General features: G+C 42.7%; 1 protein-coding gene across 1 annotated transcript in view; it reads right to left on the bottom strand.

The window, feature by feature from the left end:
- MTTP (microsomal triglyceride transfer protein) overlaps positions 1-19,608 on the bottom strand; it is a 38,389-nt gene extending 18,781 nt beyond the window's left edge. Inside the window, exons 1-7 of the mRNA XM_033160445.1 lie at positions 19,445-19,608; positions 10,254-10,444; positions 8,027-8,170; positions 3,995-4,102; positions 3,516-3,632; positions 1,055-1,194; positions 21-171 (exon numbers count right to left, since the gene is read on the bottom strand). Of these exons, the coding sequence (XP_033016336.1) occupies positions 21-171; positions 1,055-1,194; positions 3,516-3,632; positions 3,995-4,102; positions 8,027-8,170; positions 10,254-10,444; positions 19,445-19,505 (912 nt within the window). The 5' untranslated portion in view covers positions 19,506-19,608. The remainder of the gene's footprint in view (positions 1-20; positions 172-1,054; positions 1,195-3,515; positions 3,633-3,994; positions 4,103-8,026; positions 8,171-10,253; positions 10,445-19,444) is intronic.
- Positions 19,609-20,238: the final 630 nt, after the last annotated feature.

Genomic DNA, 20,238 nt, shown 5'->3' on the forward strand with positions numbered 1-20,238 from the left:
TTGCTCTTTCATTTACTTACTGTGGGGCAACTTTTACATTCATCCGAGACAGGCTCTGCTGCAAGCGAAATTGCAACGTAATTTGAATCCAGAGCCTTGATAATCTTAGCAACTTGCTTCCCAGCCATCACTCTTGGGCCAGCTTCAGTTGACTTCAGTTCCAGTCTCTGCCTGTTAGGTACACATATTGAAACAGAGGTTTACATCTTGTTTGCAACTTGAAGACATATCCAGATAGCCAGATGCAAGAGAAAACGCGACTCCTCTACCCTTAATAGCTGTGCTAATAGTTGTGTAAAAGAGGGAATTTTAGTAGGCATAATGTGTCATGAAAGCTATTAAAGGTTCAAAAGCCCTGGCTTTTCTGCAGATGGCCACCTTAATATATATCCCCATTTCCATCCCAAACAGTAGCTTGTAATTATTACTGTATGCATTACTTCATGTCACCATGTGTAAGTAGGGACTTAAAGACTTTCACATTCTAAGCTTTCTATAGCCAAGTGATGGCAATAAGCAGACTGTTTCTATATTTAGTGACAGGCCATATCATACAAGTGAGCACTTAGACATTGGGTTCAGCTGGAGCATTCCAAGAAACTCTGTTTAAAGCAGGCATCCCCAACCTTTGGCCCTCCAGATGTTTTGGACTACAATTCCCATCATCCCTGACCACTGGTCCTGTTAGCTAGGGATCATGGGAGTTGCAGGCCAAAACATCTGGAGGGCCGCAGGTTGGGGATGCCTGGTTTAAAGGGGGGGTACTCATTGACTCCAAGATCACATATCTCTTTAAATTGTAACAAGGATTATGAAATTTACTGCCAATGATTGAGCAAATGTAAGAAATGCAAATGGAACAGACTGGTGAAAGCAATGGTCGAATGATGTCAGACTAGTCTTAACTTTCATACACTACTAAATGATTTTCAAAGTACTGATGTATTTGCTTTAATTCATGGTGCTTGGGGTGTCAGCAAAGGATAGCAGACTATAAAACATATCATTTCGCCACTAAGCATGTTCTGCAAAATAGTCAAACAAGCCAGCTTACTTCGAAACTACTTTCGCATCAATTGCTCGCTGAATATTCACGTTCAAAATGTGATTTTCTTCTGCCCGCACTGATTTAATAAAAGTGTCCTCCAGCACATACGTTGTGGCAGATACTGATTTTTGGCTGATGTCAAAGAGCTGAAATATAATTTTGTTAGGACCAGGAAATGCAGAAACAATATCAGCACAAAACATGCCAAAACATAGCTATAGTATGCTAGATATGTGCTACAGTATGGTTGCATGTGTAATGACTATCATTACAGTATAGTTGCATGTGTAATGACTTTATGAACAATTGTGATTAGGCCAGGGTCCCCAGATATACACAGAGGTTTGCTAAAAAAATTAAGTCCTCATTTTAGTGCAATTTTTTTTTCTAATGTACACATCTTTGCATGCAATTTCCCCTAATATAATGCATTTCCTTATGTTGTTTTCCCTAGTCAGTGCTGTCAAGTATCCCGTTTTCCCTGGGATTTTCCCTTATTTTAAGCAGTTTTCCACTGCTCTCCCTTATTTTTTATTTCCCTTAAATTTCCCGTTTTTAATGGAAGCAGCTCCTCCCCTGCTGGCCAGGGACTGGGTGGAAAGACCTCGCCTACTTGGAAAGAAAAGTCTCAGCCCTCAAAACAAGTGGGAGCCGTTTCCTGTGCTTACAGGGGGGTGTATTCCTCCCCCTGCATCAGCCCCTATCCGTTGCTGCCGAGCCCCTCAGCCGGCCAATAGGGTTAGCTGGCGGGCGGAGCCTGGCTACCTTTGAGCAGCTGCTGCTTCCTGTCCTGTTTTGATGGGATCAGACAAGAAGACGATGGGGCTCCATCGCGCGGAGCACATGGCTGCCCTCCTCTTTGCTGGCTGCCCTCCTCTTTGCTCCGCTCTGAGCCCGAGCCCGCTTGGAGTTTACATTGCTGCTCCGCCCACTTTTGCTTCTGGCTCCGCCCAGCACTGACATGTGACTGTCCCCAGGATAAGTGAGACTGCTGATCCCTTATTTTCAAATCTGAAACTTGACAGCTATGTCCCTAGTATATTCAATGTTATGCATATTTTGTCCCAGTATGTGCATTTGTCTACACACTGCTTAGTTAGAAATTGCATTAAACCAATGGTCTGAAACATGTGGATGTCACCCACACTTTATGTGCTCACTGAGTGGGTAAAGACACTGCTATAAGACTGGTGTGTATGTAGCTAATATGTTAAATAGCAAACAGTGTGAAACTGCCCCAAGAAAGGATCTGATGTAAGTTTATACCATTTTAAACAACATTGTACAGTGTGGGGATAAAGAGTCGCATTCAACTAAGGTTTACTCAGAGTAGACACACTGAGATTAATGGACCTAACCAGGCCTTTCTTTCTTTTTTTAGCCGGGACTTGCTGGAATTCAGTTCTGGCACCTCTCAGGTGGGTGCCATGGCTATTATAAGAGAACAAGGGAGGCGTTCATGGGGAGTTCCACCACCTCTTTTTCTAGAAAAATAGTACTTATTAATGTTCATTAATTTCAATGGGTCTACTGTGAGTAAAACTTAGTTTACTACCACCCAAAGTAAACCCTGTTTCCCCTCTCTCCTGATGGAAAAAGACTGTGTAATCTAGTTAAGTTAATTAGCAGTTGTTTCAGGATGAACAAAAGTTAAGTTTTTCTTCATGCAATAGGAAATTAACATATGAAAGAGATGGCCACAAGTTAGCACATGACTTTTAAAAACAAGATGAGGCAATGCACTGGAGACTATATTGAAGAAGAAGAAGAAGAGTTTGGATTTGATACCCCGCTTTATCACTACCCGAAGGAGTCTCAAAGCGGCTAACATTCTCTTTTCCCTTCCTCCCCCACAACAAACACTCTGTGAGGTGAGTGGGGCTGAGAGACTTCAGAGAAGTGTGACTAGCCCAAGGTCACCCAGCAGCTGCAGGTGGAGGAGCGGAGACACGAACCCAGTTCCCCAGATTATGAGACTACCGCTCTTAACCACTACACCACACTGGCTCACCACTACACCACACTGGCATATTGATGATGCTATTAAGTATGATAAAAGAAACTTTTTACTCAAAATTACTAAGCCCCTCCCCTTTTCTTTCTTTCTTTCTTTCTTTCTTTCTTTCTTTCTCTTTTTGCCAGATGCTAGAAAGAAACAAGATGTTTGCCTCCATAATTCCCAACTTGTGAGATTCCCTTCCCAGACACATTTGGCTGACTGTAATTAAAGATGAAGTGTTGGCCAAGTGTTTGCCTGGACTTTGGTGGGATCCACCAAAGCGATTCTTACATCAGGATTAAGATTTGAGGACTGTTCATAGCATTGGGAAAGATGGCTCCATGGTGTGACTCGCGAGGAAGTGCTTAATACCAGGCCAGCTGCACAACTAAAACATCACTGTTCCTTGTGTTTCATAACTCAACACGATGCCTACAGTATGTGCTGAAGATATTATCCATACTATACCTGACTGTGGCTGGTAAATCCTGTCCGTTCTAATTTACAAGATTTCAAGGCTTTGATTTTAGTGATTTCATTTTCCTGAGCCCTGTAAGTAACATCGCATCTGCCGGAAATATCCACCTAGAAAATTTAAATAATAATTTTTTAAAATGGCAAAAGCGTTATCACATTGGAATACCTAAAAGTCAATGTAGACATGATGTTGACACCAATACAAAAAAATCCATATGGGTATTAAAACTTGACACACACACACACATTAAGGAACTAAAACCATCAACCATGCACTTGTTCACATGTTGCTGAGTTGCATTTCTGAGGGTGATGTGACTGGGCCTTAGGCAGAGGTTATTAACTGCCTTACGATTAGCTCTTTGATTCAATAACACATTTGGTTCTGTATTATGTGCAAAGTCAAATATATTTCATACTAGCAGTGAACATTTGAGAGATTGTGCAGCTTGCATAACATGATGAAGTACCTCATTGACAGTCCCAGAGTTCATCTGTATCTGAAACAAGCTAGCCAGGCCTCTCTTGAGATTCTGAATAACAGCAGGTTCATTTTCATAGGAGTAGAAGTTCTTAACCTGAGTGGAGAGGGGAAACAAAAACAATGTGGAATATATTTTTCACTTGAAAATTGTCCTCCAGAACTCAGGCCTGATGACATGAAAAAATCTTTAGACAAATTCGTTGTGTGTGTATGGGGGAATAAATGCTTGGTTTTCTCACAGTACATACTTTGCATACAGGAATTCCTAGGTACCATCTTGACATCCTAGGTATCAGTGAACTAAAATGGACAGGAATGGGCGAATTCAGTTCGGATGCCTATCATATCTACTACTGTGGGCAGGAATCCCGTAAAAGAAATGGAGTGGCCCTCATAGTCAACAAAAGAGTGGCGAAAGCTGTACTGGGATGCAACTTCAAAAATGATAGAATGATCTCGATACGAATCCAAGGCAGACCTTTTAACATCACAGTAATCCAAGTTTATGCACCAACTACCAGTGCTGAAGAAACCGAAATTGATCAATTCTATGAAGACTTACAACACCTTATAGAAATGACACCAAAGAAAGATGTTCTTCTCATTATAGGGGATTGGAATGCTAAAGTAGGAAGTCAAGAGATAAAAGGAACAACTGGCAAGTTTGGCCTTGGAGATCAAAATGAAGCAGGGCAAAGGCTAATAGAGTTCTGTCAAGAGAACAAGCTGGTCATCACAAACACTCTTTTCCAACAACACAAGAGACGACTCTACACATGGACATCACCAGATGGGCAACATCGAAATCAGATTGATTATATTCTCTGCAGCCAAAGATGGAGAAGCTCTATACACTCAGCAAAAACAAGACCTGGAGCTGACTGTGGCTCAGATCATCAGCTTCTTATAGCAAAATTCCAGCTTAAACTGAAGAAAGTAGGAAAAACCACTGGGCCAGTAAGATTCAATCTAAATCAAATTCCTTATGAATACACAGTTGAAGTGAAGAACAGGTTCAAGGATTTAGATTTGGTGGATAGAGTACCTGAAGAACTGTGGATGGAGGCTCGTAACATTATACAGGAGACAGCAACGAAAACCATCCCAATGAAAAAGAAATGCAAGAAAGCAAAGTGGCTGACCAATGAGGCCTTACAAATAGCGGGGGAGAGAAGACAAGCAAAATGCGAAGGAGATCGTGAAAGATACAGGAAATTGAATGCAGATTTCCAAAGAATAGCAAGGAGAGACAAGAGGGCCTTTCTAAACGAGCAATGCAAAGAAATAGAGGAAAACAACAGAATGGGAAAAACCAGAGATTTATTCAAGAAAATTGGAGATATGAAAGGAACATTTCGTACAAAGATTACCACAATTAAGGACAAAAGTGGAAAGGACCTAACAGAAGCAGAAGACATCAAGAAGAGGTGGCAAGAATACACAGAGGAATTATACCAGAAAGATATGGAGGTCTCATACACCCCAGGAAATGTGGTTGCTGACCTTGAGCCAGACATCCTGGAGAGTGAAGTCAAATGGGCCTTAGAAAGCCTTGCTAACAACAAGGCCAGTGGAAGTGATGATATTCCAGCTGAACTATTTAAAATTTTAAAAGAGGATGCTGTTAAGGTGCTGCACTCAATATGCCAGCAAGTTTGGAAAACTCAGCAGTGGCCAGAGGATTGGAGAAGATCAGTCTACATCCCAATCCCAAAGAAGGGCAGTGCCAAAGAATGCTCCAACTACCGCACAATTGCACTCATTTCACACGCCAGCAAGGTTATGCTTAAAATTCTACAAGGCAGGCTTAAGCAGTATGTGGACCGAGAACTCCCAGAAGTGCAAGCTGGATTTCGAAGGGGCAGAGGAACCAGAGACCAAATTGCAAACATGCGCTGGATTATGGAGAAAGCCAGAGAGTTCCAGAAAAACATCTACTTCTGCTTCATTGATTATGCAAAAGCATTTGACTGTGTCGACCACAGCAAACTATGGCAAGTTCTTAAAGAAATGGGAGTGCCGGATCACCTCATTTGCCTCCTGAGAAATCTCTATGTGGGACAAGAAGCTACAGTTAGAACTGGATATGGAACAACTGATTGGTTCAAAATTGGGAAAGGAGTACGACAAGGCTGTATATTGTCTCCCTGCTTATTTAACTTATATGCAGAATACATCATGCGAAAGGCTGGACTGGATGAATCCCCAACCGGAATTAAGATTGCCGGAAAAAATATCAACAACCTCAGATATGCTGATGATACTACCTTGATGGCAGAAAATGAGGAAGAATTGAAGAACCTTTTAATGAGGGTGAAAGAAGAGAGCGCAAAATACGGTCTGAAGCTCAACATCAAAAAAACTAAGATCATGGCCACTGGTCCCATCACCTCCTGGCAAATAGAAGGGGAAGAAATGGAGGCAGTGAGAGATTTCACTTTCTTGGGTTCCATGATCACTGCAGATGGTGACAGCAGTCACGAAATCAGAAGACGCCTGCTTCTTGGGAGAAAAGCAATGACAAACCTAGACAGCATCTTAAAAAGCAAAGACATCACCTTGCCGACAAAAGTCCGTATAGTTAAAGCTATGGTTTTCCCAGTAGTAATGTACGGAAGTGAGAGCTGGACCATCAAGAAGGCTGATCGCCGTAGAATTGATGCTTTTGAATTATGGTGCTGGAGGAGACTCTTGAGAGTCCCGTGGACTGCAAGAAGATCAAACCTATCCATTCTCAAAGAAATCAGCCCTGAGTGCTCACTAGAAGGACAGATCCTGAAGTTGAGGCTCCAGTACTTTGGCCACCTCATGAGAAGAGAAGAATCCCTAGAAAAGACCCTGATGTTGGGAAAGATGGAGGGCACAAGGAGAAGGGGACGACAGAGGATGAGATGGTTGGATAGTGTTCTTGAAGCTACTAACATGAGTTTGGCCAAACTGCGAGAGGCAGTGAAGGATAGGCGTGCCTGGCGTACTCTGGTCCATGGGGTCACGAAGAGTCGGACACGACTGAACGACTGAACAACAACAAAATCTTTGGCATCTCCAATCTAAAAAGGATCAGATGATGGAATGACCTCTGTCTGAACCCTGAAGAGCTGCTGCTAGTCAGAGTAGACATTCTGGGCTAGATGGATGACTCTGACCTGGTGCAAGGCAGCATCCACTGTCCATACCTTTAAAACCCTTATAATAGTTGTGTGAAAAGTGCTACAGTCTTGGGGAAATGATATAGAATGCTCTCACGTTTTATAGTCATCCCTCTCTTACTACCCCAGCAGAATTTGAAGATAACGTATATCTTGTACTTTAACCTCATCAGGGAAAAATGAACAGTAACCAAATCAACGGCATGGAGACGTGTCGAAAACACAGTGAACTTCGACCTGCCAGACAGTCCTGCTACATCTGAACTTAACTCAAGACTTTGCACTTTTAGCTAGTGCTTAAGAAAAGGGCTTTTCTACCTCTAAAAACGATGACATCAGAAAAGTCTGTTATCTATTTTGGGCATCTGACTGCTAAAGATTTACACCGTTGTGACAGCAGTGTTTTGTGGCATCACAGTGAAGCAATATCCTATGTGATACAAGTGGGAGAAATCTATTTTCCTGTGCTGCTTAAAACCAAGTATAGAGACGAACAGTGCTTTTTCCGGGAGGGGGTGCTGGGGGATGCATACCCCTAAACATTTTGTGAATCTAAGTTTGGCCTCCCTGGGGGGATGTATTTCAATATGAGTAGGAAAATGAGAGCACCCCTAAACATTATTTTTTTTTAGAAAAAAAGCACTGGAGACGAGTCACCTCAAACCCTGCCTTATCTCACCCCTGACCTGTGATCTTTCCACCTGCATAACACTTGATTCAACTTCCATCATTAAAGCAACATCTCAAGTTATGACACAGCGTTGGCTAATAAGCCTTGGATCCTACACTTTCCCTAACACAATACATCAAGAAGTGAAGAGATTATGTGTAAATATGTTCAAGGAACTGTCTTCTCACTCACTCCTTACCTTTCCACGAGTCCACTGCAGAACTACAGGCCTTTTTAAAGCTGCCAGGTGCTCTTTTCCAATTACTGCTGCTGTATTTTTTCTTTCAAAAATGTTTTTCTTTTTTGGACGCTCATATACGTTTTCAACTTTTGCATCTGTAATCTGAAAAAGCAAATGGGAAAGGCAGAATGAAGACACCTACACTTACCTGACAGGCAGGCACAGTGGATGGAAGAGGCTTGATCCCGGAGCTGAACGTGGCACAGCTTCAGTGGCTGGCTCATCCAGAGGGCTCAGCCTCCTCTAGACGACACAACAAGACATGCACATTGCGTGCCTGATGTCACACACACACAACGCAGGCCGGACCCCTCAATCTTGGGGGCAACTTGGCGCCTCTGCTGACAGGGGAAGATTACCTACTGAGATTTTCACCTCACCCACTCCAATGTACTTTCAGTATGCATTTTCTGTGGTAATCCCATGTACTTTGTGGAATTTATATTACTGTTACCACGGGCTGTTCTTCTGACACTGAATTGTATCCAACCAGTTTCTACTCAATGCAAACACACTGAAATGAATAGAGCCAAGTTGGTCATATCCAGTCATTTCAACAGGTCTATTAGGAGTATGACCAACGTTGGATAAGGCCCACTAAGGCCTATTCAGATATCTTTTGTATTCTAATATTAGATTCTAATATTTAGAAATACTGGGGACTTAACCTGGAGTCTTATTCACACAAAGCTCTAAGTTATGACCCATACACAAACAGGATCATACCTTCCTTCTAGGGGTATACAAAACACTCTAGGGCAGGGGTAGGCAACCTAAGGCCCGGGGGCCAGATGCGGCCAAATCGCCTTCTCAATCCGGCCCGCAGACGGTCCGGGAATCCGCATGTTTTTACATGAGTAGAATGTGTCCTTTTATTTAAAATGCATCTCTGGGGTATTTGTGGGGCATAGGAATTTGTTCATCCCCCCCCCAAAAAAAATAGTTTGGTCCACCACATGGCCTGAGGGACGGTGGACCAGCCCATGGCTGAAAAAGGTTGCTGACCCCTGCTCTAGGGAGGAGAAAATAGCATTGTGTCCAGTGACCCCATGCCTGGCCTTCACATTTCCATAGCCCCCACCTTAGCCTCTGAACATTCTTCAGAAGATGTGAAAGATGTATCTGCACACAGCTGTGTACATGTGGTCTTCCATATAATAAGACGCCCTGATTTTATGCCCTTTCACATCTTCTACTACGCATGTGAATACTGTACATGGAATCGGAGAGTGTGATCATGCCCAGCGGCCACACATCTGACTTTGGTGCACTGGAAATTTCAGGCACTGGAAATTCTCCCATTAAGATCTCTGGGTATCTTATCAAACTTCCATTCCAAGAGCACCTTGTGTTAAGGGCGTCACAGTTAAATATGCTCATCTAGGAGTATATCACGTTGATCTGGGTCTGGCCCAAGACAATTTACCGCCTGAGGTAATTCTACCAGTCAAACAGCCTGCCAATTGACTTACTTCAACATTGGCAATGTAACAGCATCCTTTACCTGAGGGCAGCAGTCTAAGGGTGGTAAATCTCACCAGTTCCAATACCCTGCCATCATTCTCTGCCCTCCACCCCCAGCATTTCCTATCTATGGCAGTCACCTGACTCTGCCTACTGGAAGCATAAGCCAGGGTATCCAAACTGTGATTCACAGACCACCAGTGGTCCATGGTGTACCTGTCTATTTGTGGTTGAAGATGGGAGACGGCACATCTATTGCATAAAATATTCAAGCTGGTTTTTGATTGTGTTCCATTGCTTCTCTTATCTCTTATGTTGTATTTTACTGTACTACAGTCTATGGAATCTCAACTGCAATACAATAAAATATATCAGAAAGAAAAGAAGAAATAAAATGCAATTCAAAAGCATGCAACCTCTAGCACAATGTCATGAAGACCCTCAGCGATTTTCAAGTGATTAGGGTGGGAACCAGTAAATTATTAAATATACTGGACCATACTTCCTTTAAATAAACTTAGCAGTGCAACCGTGAATGCTTAAGACTGCATCTTAAGTTACTTACTGGGTAAATGCAGCATGTATTTACTGTTTACATGAGCAAAAGTTAACTCAATTTTAACTCTGCCTCCCATGTTATACATAGGGTTCACTTTTCTTACTTAAACCAACTGGCAGAAAACGCATTAAATATGTCCTTTTGCATCCACTGCTTGCCTACCGCAATTTTGATCAGCTGATCGTCATCATTATTGGGATTTCTCCATACTAAGTTGACATCCACGCCACATGAAATTCGGTAGCCTGCACTCTCCAGGGATGATGAGCCTTTCACCCTGTCCAGAAGCACCTCTGTGGAGTAGGCGAACTTATATAACTTGTCATTGTTTATTCGTGGACCAGTATTGTGGCCTGTGAGGGTGGGGAAAGAAAGGTGGAAAGCACAGGGTCAGTGACCAACATAAATCCAAACTGCCTGCCTAATACTCTTCTCCCTAAAGCTTTGCTTAAAAATGAGAGATGACACACCAGCCTGGCCTGCCTCTCTCTGAGTCATGCCTTCCACAAGCCTGAACATGCCTGTCCCTAAGTCCAGAGCACTGGATGAAGATACAACACTCTTTGAGTGCTCAAAAACACTCCCTAATTATTAGTCTGGGAATGTTTTACCTTCCAAGTACCCCGCTAAAGGTGGAGTGGGAGGTAGTCTTCGGCTGCTGGGTGGGGAAGCCCCTAGCCACCTTTACAGCAGAAGACTTCAAGAGATGGCCATTTTGAGCTGAGGCAGCAGTGTACAAGCACACAGCTGTTGACTGGCCAGCAGAGCCCAGCATGAGTCACTGTATCGGCAGCCTCTCTTATTACTGACACCACCACATTGGCTTCCTCTCCCAGTGCAGCAGAAAACTTCAAAGTCAAACGGACTCTCTAGTTTGCCAGCCAGGCAACCTTAGTCGATGAGAATGTGGTGCTGATAGTGCCAGTGTTGCAGGTTCGATCCCCGTACGAGACAGCTGCATATGCCTGCATGACAGGGTATTGAACTACTTGGTCCTCAGGGTCCATTCCAATTCTACAATTCCAGACCCTCCAAGTGTCCCTATTTTCTAGGGAGAGTCCCGGATTTACAGAAGCCATCCCAGTTTTGGAATTGATCCCGGAATGTGTTAGAGGGTATGCAATTCTAGGATTAGAATTTCATATTAGTATTTTCTCTCGGAAGTGCTGCCTTCCAGTTCTCCCTCGAAACACATGGAAATTTGGTCTTCCAAAATGGTTCCCAGTTTTAATGCACAATTAAAAGTCATCCTCAGTGTGCAAATGTTCTCTTCGTAGCCATCCGTTCTTAACATTCAAAAGAACTTATTGAACCTAAGCTGCTTTCCCTTTTGATTTTGTTGCCCCGCCTTCTGATATATTTGCAGAAGGGCAACCATATGCCCCTTGGGCTCCCATCTCCTTAAATAGTGCCAGACCTGGACTTTAGTACAGTATTTGATATACTGACTTAGGGGCAAGAGTGCCTCTGTGTTCTTGTAGCAAGGAGTGGACAGATATATAGCTTGACTTGCAACCCTAGTGTCTGCCATTACGGGTGTCTATAATTAAATCATGATACTGTCGTATAATACACAAAGTTATGCTGCCTGAGTTGGGACAGCTGTCAGGGCCTGTGCCTTATATTAGTACTCTTGGCATGCACAACATGTGCAGCTCTAACCACTAGCTGCCTTGGGTTAGATCGTAAGCTTGTACTGGTTCTTCCTTGTAAATTTAGATATTTTTTTCCTAAAAAGATAAAAAGAGCAGCAAGCTATTTATTAGAAAATACTATTAAAATGCATTGCTTGGTAACAACATATAATTTGCTGTAACCTCAGTGAATAAAAAAGCAGCGTTATTAGAAAATATTATTAACATGTAGTGAGCAATGCATATTTCTAATCTGATGGAATCAAGCCAAAATATTTCCAAGCAAATGAAACAGGATGTCCTGAAGAAGTGTGGAGGTTCTTAATTTTATTATGGTGGGTTTTTTATCTTGTATTTTTATGTGTGAACCACCCTGGGATCTACAGTTGAAGGGTGCTATATAAATTTAATAAATATAAATACAAAATAAAGAGAATGGTAAATCTTGGCCCAGTTCTGACACTCACCGTCGGATAATTCAGATTGGAATCTTCCTGGTAACCTCATAAGGCCTCCTACTGGAAGATTTCTTAGGAGGTTGCCAGGAATATGTGTTTGATTGTTGTAGTAGCTGATACTTTTCTAGCTTATGGGGCAAGTGATTCAGGATACAGTGGTACCTCGGGTTACAGACGCTTCAGGTTACAGACTCTGCTAACCCTGAAGTAGTACCTCGGGTTAAGAACTTTACCACAGGATGAGAACAGAAATCGTGCAGCGGTGGCAGCGGGAGGCCCCATTAGCTAAAGTGGTACCTCAGGTTAAGAACAGTTTCAGGTTAAGAATGGACCTCCAGGACAGATTAAGTTCTTAACTCGAGGTACCACTGTATAGACATTGTGATCCCACCCTAAGAAGGCTTAGAACTGGGTAGACTCTGCCTAGTGCCCTTGATTCCTTGGGTGTAGGGGTAGTAGGAATATTTCAAAGCCCTTCTCAGAACCTCAATGTGCAAGTAAATTAACCCAGCAAAAGCATGGTTTGCCTGTATGTGAGGATTGGGGAGGCCAGTGTTTCTACCCAAGTAAAATTAATCAAACCTAATTATTCTTTGTTTAGAGAATTGTTCACTATCTGTCTGGTTCTTTTCAGCAAAAAAGAAGAGAGTGCTTGCCTGAGCACACTGGGTGTTAAGGACAGAGTTATGTGAAAGCTAGCATCTTGCTTTATCTGGTTGCCTAGGCAACACACAGGAAGAGGTTGCTCTCTGTGACCTGAGTTCAGTGCAACTGCTTCTACCTGAAGATTGCAGCAGAGCAAAGAGACAGCTAATGTGGACAAAGGGAAGGGCCAGTGCCAGATTTATGTATAAGCTAAATAAACTATAGCTTAGGGCCCCACTCTCTTGGGGGCCCCAAAAAAATTTAAAGAAAAAAAAAAACCTGGATGTACATTTCCAAAATATAAGATTAAAAAAATAAAAAAATAAAACCTACATACAGCAACAATGTTTTGTGTTGTGTAGGCTCCTATTTGTTATGTAGAAATGGCTTTAGATACCTATTATGTCCATAAATAGCATATTTTCAACACAAAAAACAGTGACAATTTGTTGTTGACAAAGGACAGCTGGATATATAAAGGGCCCCATTACCTTCAGTAGCTTAGGGCCTCATCAAACCTAAATCCGGCCCTGGGAAGGGCTGTAGCTCAGTGGCAGAGAGCTTGCTTTGCATGCAGAAGTTCCCAGGTTCAACACCTGGGAAGGTGGGTTGCAGCAGGAGCACGGCAACCATGTAAACAGATGCAACTAAAAGATTAAGAATTGGGTCTCCAAATGCATGTTTGGCTTAAAGGTCTGAAAAGGCTGACGATTCCTGGTGTAGGAAACATTGAGCTAGATGGGCCAATGGCTTGGCTTCAGTAAAAGACAGCTTGCTATGTTCTTAAGGGACGCAGACAAATTATTCTGAGTCATCATAGTTACTTGGGAATGACTAGATTTGCTACTCAACTAAAGCACCCATGACAGGTGGCCATCCAACCTCTGCTTACAAACCTCCAAGGAAAGAGAGTGCAAAACCTCTCAAGGGAGTCTGTTCCACTGTCAGAAAGTTTTTCCGAATGTTTGAAGATTGCTCTCATATCTCCTCTCAATCTCTTTTCCAGGCTAAACATACCAAGCTCCCTCAACCATTCCTCATAAGGCTTCCTTTCCAGACCCTTTATCAACTTGGTCACTATCTTCTGCACACATTACAGCTTTGTCAGTATCCTTCTTAAATTGTGGCACCCAAAACTGGACGCAGTATCCCAGGTGAGGTCTGACCAAGGCAGAATAGAGTGGAACTTGATCTAGAGACCAGACTTCTGTTGATACAGCCTAGAATAGCATTAGCTTTTTTTACTGCATCATCACATTGTTGACTCATGCTGTGGTCTACTAAGCCTCCTAGATCCTTTTAATCATGTTTTGCTGGTAAGCCAAGTGTCCCCCACCTTATATTGGTGCAGCTGGTTATTCCTGCCTAAGCGTAGAACCTTTCAGGCTGAAAGGGACTAGTGGGATTTAGAAAAACAGAAAGAAAAATCCCTTCCGATGGGCTCCAGCATCACTTGTTGCAATTCAGGGGTTTTTTTAAGCATGGAATTTTAAAAAGCACTTACCTAGATGAGGGAAGGTTTAAGATGGCAGCCCTCATCTGACCACACCACCCATAGGTGCCAACTCCCTATGGTTGAGGGGACGTTAGGCCCCCTCCCCCAAATTGGGATGCTACTAAGCGCCCCCAACCTTGAGGATCCAGGCCTCGCTGCAGCAGGCCTTGCCGTGCTTTCCCACACCTGCGACAGGCTGCCAGAATGTCCGATGGGGCTTGTCGCAGGTGCGGGTGTGTGTGTGTGCCTATGACACCACCTAAATCCACCGTACTTGAGCAGTATTATAGCTGTCCACAGAAGCAGCATGCAGGTACGAGAGATTACATTCTCCCTTATTGTTCCTGCTTTGCACTATTTTTGGGTGCTTTTGCCTGGCAGGAATAGGCGCTTGAGCTCTGTTTATTTATGGTTGATGCAAGAGAAACAAAGAACGTGATGAGGCATTCTGTAAAGCGGATGAGGACCACTGTCTTGAGCTTGTTTGGAGGTTCTCGCAGGGGAGCGCAGCTATCGTATACCCTTGACCGAATAACGGTACACTCCTTCTATCTGGGATGGTCGTCCTCTTCCACAGAGCGCACAGCTTCGGGAGGGACGCACATGGAGCGGTGAGGGAGGAAGGGGACACCCGCCTAGCCAGCCAGATCAGCCGAATCAACCCTGGCAATCAATGGGGTGACAGATGTCACAGCCAGATCGCCCTCACATCCGAGGACCATTGTCTTGGCCACCAGCACAACATTCATTTTTAAACAAAAGGAGCATTACTAAACCACACCAGTCCTTGGTTGATTATACATGGGAGTATTGCGCTGTCTCACACATTTGCTCCAATGGGACCTTTTTATAAATACATTTAACTACATAAAGTTTGCGTAAACTATATAAAGCTTGTGCGCAGTACTTTCTGTCTCTTCAGCTTGGGATTTGCTTCTAAATAAACATGCTTATGGAGGAGCCTTGTGGCAGCAACTGACAGAATCTTTTCTTGGAGGAAGAGATACATTAAACCCTGTTATACGTCAGAAATATTTAAAGAAAGCTGGTTATTTTTGGTACTTAATGTGAAATAGAGAAGCAGCAATGCACAACCATGACCTTTTCAGTTCTTTCCACTGCTCACTATTCATGAGAGAAGCCTGTTTTCATAAACTCTGTTAAACATAGGGAGCCCTGTGTATAACACTGTTATGGGGTTTTGAGTGCTAGAGTTTCTGGCTGCCTGGATTTAGTAAGTGCTAGAATTTAATCAATGCTTAGAGAGCTAAACTGGAAGCCAGACCCTTAATAGCTGGGCTCAGCTTCCCATGTCCAGGCCAGCCTGATAATGGTTAAGCAAACAAAGGGGGCAGGGAGATGGGCGCTTAACAAAGCAGATTCTGTGCCAGCCGGAAAAATGGGTGAAGTCCCTCCCTGAGCTTGAGGTTCAGTAGAAGAACAAAGGCAAGTAGTATAATTTCAGGATTGCTGTATTGTATGCCTGGTGTGCTCTAAGGGAAAATGTTTTTGAATCAGTAAGCAGCAATGCAAGCTAGGCAGCTGCCTACTGAAAAGTTAGGAGTTATAAATTATTATTATTATTATTATTATTATTAGTTATGTCAGTGGGAAAACAAAGCAAGCTGTAGGGCAACAGGCAGGATGTCTGCACTGGCGGAGGAAGAGAAGTGTGGGGTGGAGCGCACCGCCCCTGACAGCTCGATCCCGGTGGGGTGCCATCATGGCTGCCCCCCCCCCGCCCGCGTTGGGTGCCATGCCCCCACAGGCAGCATGCCATGCCCCCAGGACACGTGCCAGCCCCGCCCCTGCCTGCTCTCCGCCCCCAGTGCCAGAGCATGAAGCTCTGCCACTAGATGTCTGATTCCTGTTTGAACCCAGGACTGTGCCTATGAGAGAAGCAAGAACCTCTTGGAATGCAATGATGTGCACCCTTCTATCCTAGGCTCAGGTTGTGCATATATGTAAATAAACCAAATATCATAAAGACACTAGGGCTGGGCAATATCTGGTTTTCAACATTGTGATCTATCACCAGCTAAACACCACGAAATACCAATATATCACACAATGTCTGAAATAAGGATCGAGTTATGTTCAGCTTCACGGTTTCCGCACATTGTGATTTTTGCATAGCACACCCCCCCACACACCCGCCAACACACACATCATGATTCACAATATATTGCCAGGTCAAAGATTTTGAAACCGATATCATGATATGGACTTGAAACCGGTTTTGGAAGATCTATCGCCCAGCCCTAACACACATAATGATTCACAATACATTGTCAAGTCAAAAACTATGAAACCGATATCACAAAATGGACTTCAAACCGCTTTTGGATGACATATTGATATATTGGCTAGTCCTAAAAGACACCACAGTCTCCATTACGCCTCATTGTCCAAAATGAAACACAGACCCTGGGCAAGAGCCTGGATCTCTCAGGAATATTGCACTGTTGTGGAGATTGGGGGTGACATGGCAAGAGTCTAGAAGAGAGGTTCCCAGCGCATGGGTAATTGCCAAGCTATCTCCATTCACTTAAGGTCATAGCTAGTGACCTTTATCAGCCAAAGCTGATAAAAGACACTTTGAGCCACAGAGGTCATGTGAACTTCTAATGACAACGTTGGGTCAATAAGCACCCTATGATTGTGAATATCAGCCTTCAAGCAGTGCGACCCCATGTAGAACAGGGTGAACAACCTTCTCTCTGTGCAGCAAGCAGGCTTGTAAAAGCAAAGTGTTGAGAGTCAAGCGTGTGACAGTATTTGCTTGGCTGACCAGAAGCTGAGCAGGACAGGCTTAGAAATGGGGAAGAAGAAGTCTCATAAAACAGAGGCTGCAGACACTGCAAAACAAGGCCCCAGGCAACGGGAGCCTGGGAGTCTAGAAGGGAACAAGGAGAATGAAGAAAACGGACTGAGAAAGGCAAGCTGAAAAGGACGGGAGGGGAATAAGGAGAGCTTTATCTCAGGGGAGAAGTGGAGGCAAAAGTAAGAATGTAGAAAAGGTCTAGGACTGCAAACCCCAGTGGTGAACCGAGAAAGGTGGCAGAAGGGTAGACAGGGACACTACACAGCAGAAACTGTATGAATAGGGTCAGGATCAGGTGATGACACACAGGTGCCCATGGGCTAAGAGATCCACCAAATGGTTTCTGAAGAGATCCCATGGTCCTTTGAGACTTCCTGGAACCAAAATGGGGACTAGAAAAATCCTCACACAAAGTATCAAAATTAATTATCTTTCCTCCAATCTTTTATCATTAAGCGTTCTGTACTAAACGGCCATTCATGGAAAAATAAAAGCTGTTTTGTCCTGAGAATTGGACCTAGTCAGCATATCTTCCTAATCCTCTTTGAGGACTGATTGCAACTCATGTTCTGATCTCTAGTCTCAAAGTCTAGGGGACATTCTGGCTGTAAAAGCTCCTACCTTTAGTCCTAGATGTTGTTACTCTGGTCCTTGTGCTATGTAGCTTTTCACATGTAGACGGATGGCCTGGCTGACCTCGTGTGTAAGAAGGTAGCAAGCTACTTTTTCATTTCACTTATGGACTTAGAGTTTACCTAGACATTGAAACAGTGGAGTTTCATCCTCCTCCACATCACAGAAAGGTGTCATATCACATAGCTGTCATCCTGAGTGAACTCCCATCAGTTTAGCCTGCCATTTGCAAGGCCCAGCAGACTGCCTACACATCACTGTTATGAAAGGATACTTCAGGATTTTCGGCAGCATGGAAGAGTTTGTTATAGTACACAATTAGAGGTGATTTTTGAATATTCCATTCTCAGAACTCTGCCAGATTCAAAGCCCAAATGGACTGGAGTCTTCTTTTCTTTTCTTAAATGTTATTCAAAGGCAGCTTGACAATACAAACATGGAGAGCACTCTTGATATGAATCCCATAAAGTGATTCATTTTTTTTTTAACAGAATTTATTGGCATTTTCACAAAACAACATAAACCCAACCCCCACACCTACAAATATCAAAACAAATACAAATACACATACACATAATGTCAGGATTCTTCTTCTTATCTGTATATCTTGCTATAGAAAAAAAAAAAATTCTAGTTCCGAATCTTGACACTTGACTTCCCCCGCCTGTGCACCTTCGGTTTTAATACAATACACTTTCTCCTTAACATCTTTTCTCTATAGAAGTTTAACTTAACTTGATATAGAAAGAAAAAACACCTTTGTCTTATCTTTTGCATTATAGCCTGAAACTTAACCAAATATTCTTAGAGCTAAACTTATTTCTTCTATCATTTAACATGCTGCTTTTAACTTAAATTCAATATCTCCTTACTTATTTAACATAAACTTATTTAACAAACTTCACACTCCGATTTCGGATACCAATGATTCAAATGAATTCATAATAATGAGCATAATAATAATATTTTGGAAGTCATAAAAAGCAACATCTGGTCTAGTGTCAGAGCATTATCTCCAATCTTTGTAAGAAGGCTATTTTTACAAAGATATGTAACAGCTTAATTTTACACTGGCTTTTTTGGGGGGTGTTAAGTTAATAACTATTATTACTATTACTATAATAACTATTATACACAGTTATTCAGGAACTGTGGCGAGCAATACATTCCTATGCATTCAGAAGTAAACTCCATTGGGTTCAATGGGACTTACTCCCAACAAGTAAGTGGGTATAAGATTGCAGACTAAATTAATAAAAAGCACATTGCAATCCTAACCATTTCAATTCACTAGGGAGTCATAGTGCATTCAGTCAGGTTTACTCTCAGGTAAGTGGGGTTACAATGGCAGCCCCACTTTCCTAACGCCATTTCCATATAGATCCCTGTTAATGGCTGCAGAATTGAAGCCTAGATCCAGACTCCTCCATCAGAGAGGGACAAATACAGTTTCACTGATAATATAAATGCCTTTGGCACTTTCTTTTTCAGATTACAGAAAAGCTGCTCTTGACATGGTTGGGTGATCTAAGCATAATGCAAGTTTAATATGATCTAAAAACAAAAAGTCTCAAATTAGCAGCGTTCCCCCCCCCTTTACTGCCCCCCTTTTCATCAAAATTACTAAAGGAAATAACAAAATATTATCTAAATAAGTAACTTACCTTTCACAGATGCTGAGTAGGTGGAAATGATGCACGGGAAAAGCACAGTGAGAAGAATCATGCTTGTCCCGTCTAACAGCTATAATACTGTGAAATATTTCAAGGCTATGGAGAAGTGAACTGCTCCGATTGGAGTGAAGCCTGAAAAGAGGGCTTCTGAATCTGTCACAATAATGTTTATCTAGATGTAGTAAGGGTCAGATTCCAAACTCCACACTTGGGTACTAAGTTCATTGAAGGCCTTTCCAGTTAATTATTAAGAACTGAGGTAACTGGTGGCATTCTGACGTTTTATTGTTCTCCTCAGGTGTGTGTGTGTGTGTGTTTTTACTAAAATACATGCTGGCATGTAGCTCATATATGACTTAGTTCATCTCCCTGTAAATTTAGTAAATGCAAAGCCTGTAGGCTGCACGATAGGAAGGCAAGGATAGACAAGCACTTTTCTGGGGAAAGTACTGACTTCTCTTTTGTCTGGAGTGGCCATTTACACTTTGCCAAAAAGAGAGAGGGAATTTACCATTAAAAAGGACCAAAGGCGGCAGAGATTTGCATGAAGTGTGTAGATGCCAATTCATATAGAAAGATGCAAATTTAGAAATAATGAGTTTAATTTTAGGGTTGCCATATTTTGAAGAACAAAAAAGAGGACACCATGATGACTCTCATTTTAAATACCCCTACTTTATGTAGGCTATAGAAGCTGTGATATATTGCTGAGGGGGGCAGGAGAAGAGATGTGGTCTTCAACCACCAGTTATGTCTCATCCAGAAAGTACTGTATAGCCAGAGAC

This window comes from Lacerta agilis, chromosome 9, assembly GCF_009819535.1.
Source record: "Lacerta agilis isolate rLacAgi1 chromosome 9, rLacAgi1.pri, whole genome shotgun sequence".
Lineage (NCBI taxonomy): Eukaryota > Metazoa > Chordata > Lepidosauria > Squamata > Lacertidae > Lacerta > Lacerta agilis.